General features: G+C 47.1%; 1 protein-coding gene across 1 annotated transcript in view; it reads left to right on the top strand.

Moving 5' to 3' along the window:
* The first annotated feature begins 1,215 nt into the window (after positions 1–1,215).
* The window catches only part of LOC104285632 (CUGBP Elav-like family member 4), a 92,130-nt gene continuing 91,374 nt past the window's right edge, over positions 1,216–1,971 (top strand). Inside the window, exon 1 of the mRNA XM_009884100.1 lies at positions 1,216–1,647. Within this exon, the coding sequence (XP_009882402.1) occupies positions 1,368–1,647 (280 nt within the window). The 5' untranslated portion in view covers positions 1,216–1,367. The remainder of the gene's footprint in view (positions 1,648–1,971) is intronic.

The raw sequence follows: 1,971 nt of genomic DNA, 5'->3' as shown, positions 1-1,971 counted from the left end.
AGCACACGCAGAGCCCTGTTTTGTTACTGTCCGGATTACTGTTATTATTATTTGGGGGACAAGGGGGAGTTGTGTCCTTAATCCGAGCCTCCCTGCCCTCCCCACCCCCAGATGCTGTGAAAGGAGAGCTGATTTCATTTCCACCATACCGTACACTTTGTCTAGAGAGCATTGTTCGGACAAGCAACTCCCGATCCCTGATGACTACAAAATACGATTTATGTTTCCATCAGAGAGACAGAATATCCTGATGGCTTGAAAGTCGGGCAAGAAAATCTTTTCTAATCAATCCCTTTCCAATACACACACACGCACACACACCACACGCAGCTAGTATAGGAGATAACGCCCGCACTGATTGTACATAAAATAAATATCGGCAGCACGAAAATTAACAATAGTCATCTTGATATTTTTCGTCTCCCTCCAAAGAGCTACAGTAATACAGTTTGTGCCTTTCCTAGCTTGATGTCATCATCATCAGCACAATTAAAAAAAAAAAAAAAGCTTAAAGAGCATGCATTTTTTTTTAGATGCAACAAGAACACATATAGTAAAGAGAGCTTGTAACAACACAACCACAACAACAACACCAAAAGCAACCTCTGAGCCCGAGGATTCGTCCGTATCTGAACTGCTTTTATTTTCAATTGCGAAATCATAGTAAGAGTAAATAATAAATAAGAGACATCATCGTAATAGGAAGAAGTCAGAACACCTTGGGTTTGGTTTTTTTTTCCCCTCTCAAATAAAAAGGCAGATTTCCCGATGATCACTAAAATTATAACGACAGCGATTGATCGGAGGGCTTGCAAAGGAAAAGGAAAAAAAAATCATCATCATTGGTCCTAAAAACGCAACCGTTCCCCTTTGCTCACTTGGCACAATAGAAATTGACTGTCTCTCAAAGAGCCATGCGCCTAGTGCTATTTATAGCCAGGGGCTGTGTTGGAAGATACCATTAAGCTTCTCCCGGGCAGACAGACAGGGGGGTGGTTGGATGGGAGGAGGGGGTTTAGCCAGAGTAGAGGCAAAAGCAATCCCCCACCCCCAGCCTCCCTTCCCCGCACACACACACATCCACACACTCACACCCCACCCCCTAGTCTGGCTGGGAATTTGAACCGATCCAGCCTGTTTAAACGGAAAGGACACAGATCTCCAATGTAAAAAAAAAATCAGATCAGACCCAGAGAGAGAGAGAGAGAGACGGAGAGGGAGGAGTGTGTGTGTGTGTGAGTGTGTGTGTGTGTGTGTGAAAGAGGGAGAGGGAGCGAGAGAGCGAGAGAGAGGGAGAGAGAGAGAGGGAGAGAGAGGGAGGGAGAGAGAAAAGAAGAGGGGGAAAAAAAGGAAAGAAGATTTTCTCTATGTATATAAAGATGGCCACGTTAGCAAACGGACAACCAGACAATACCAGCCTGAGTAGCAATCACAGCAACCCCAGCACCAACGGGCATATGAACGGATTAAACCATAGTCCCGGAAACCCATCCACCATCCCAATGAAGGACCACGATGCCATTAAGCTCTTTATTGGGCAGATCCCCCGTAACCTGGACGAGAAAGACCTCAAACCGCTATTCGAGGAGTTCGGGAAGATCTATGAACTGACGGTGCTGAAGGACAGGTTCACTGGCATGCACAAAGGTGAGTTACCTCCTGAACTTTCCCGGGAGAGATCGGGAGAGGAAGACAGGCTCCCGCTCCCTCTCCGGGTCCCTCTTTCTCTCTTTCCTTTCGATTTCATTTCATTTTATTTCATTTTTGGTTGGCCCGGGGGCGGAGGCAGCAGGCTGGGGGGGCAGGGAAAGAAATAATAGACCCTCCTGGAAAGAGAAGAGAGGCAGGGAAGGGAGTCAGCCCCGTTTGGCTTATTTATTAGTATTTTCATTTCTTTCCCTCCTTTTTTGGGGGGTGAGATGCCGCCACTTGCGGAAGCCGGGGTGCCCAGGCGAGCGGAGAAGCGGGCGG

This window comes from Charadrius vociferus, unplaced genomic scaffold (assembly GCF_000708025.1).
Source record: "Charadrius vociferus isolate BGI_N301 unplaced genomic scaffold, ASM70802v2 scaffold24, whole genome shotgun sequence".
Lineage (NCBI taxonomy): Eukaryota > Metazoa > Chordata > Aves > Charadriiformes > Charadriidae > Charadrius > Charadrius vociferus.
The sequence above is the reverse complement of the archived record's forward strand: the minus strand, read 5'-3'. Positions and strand labels throughout refer to the sequence as shown.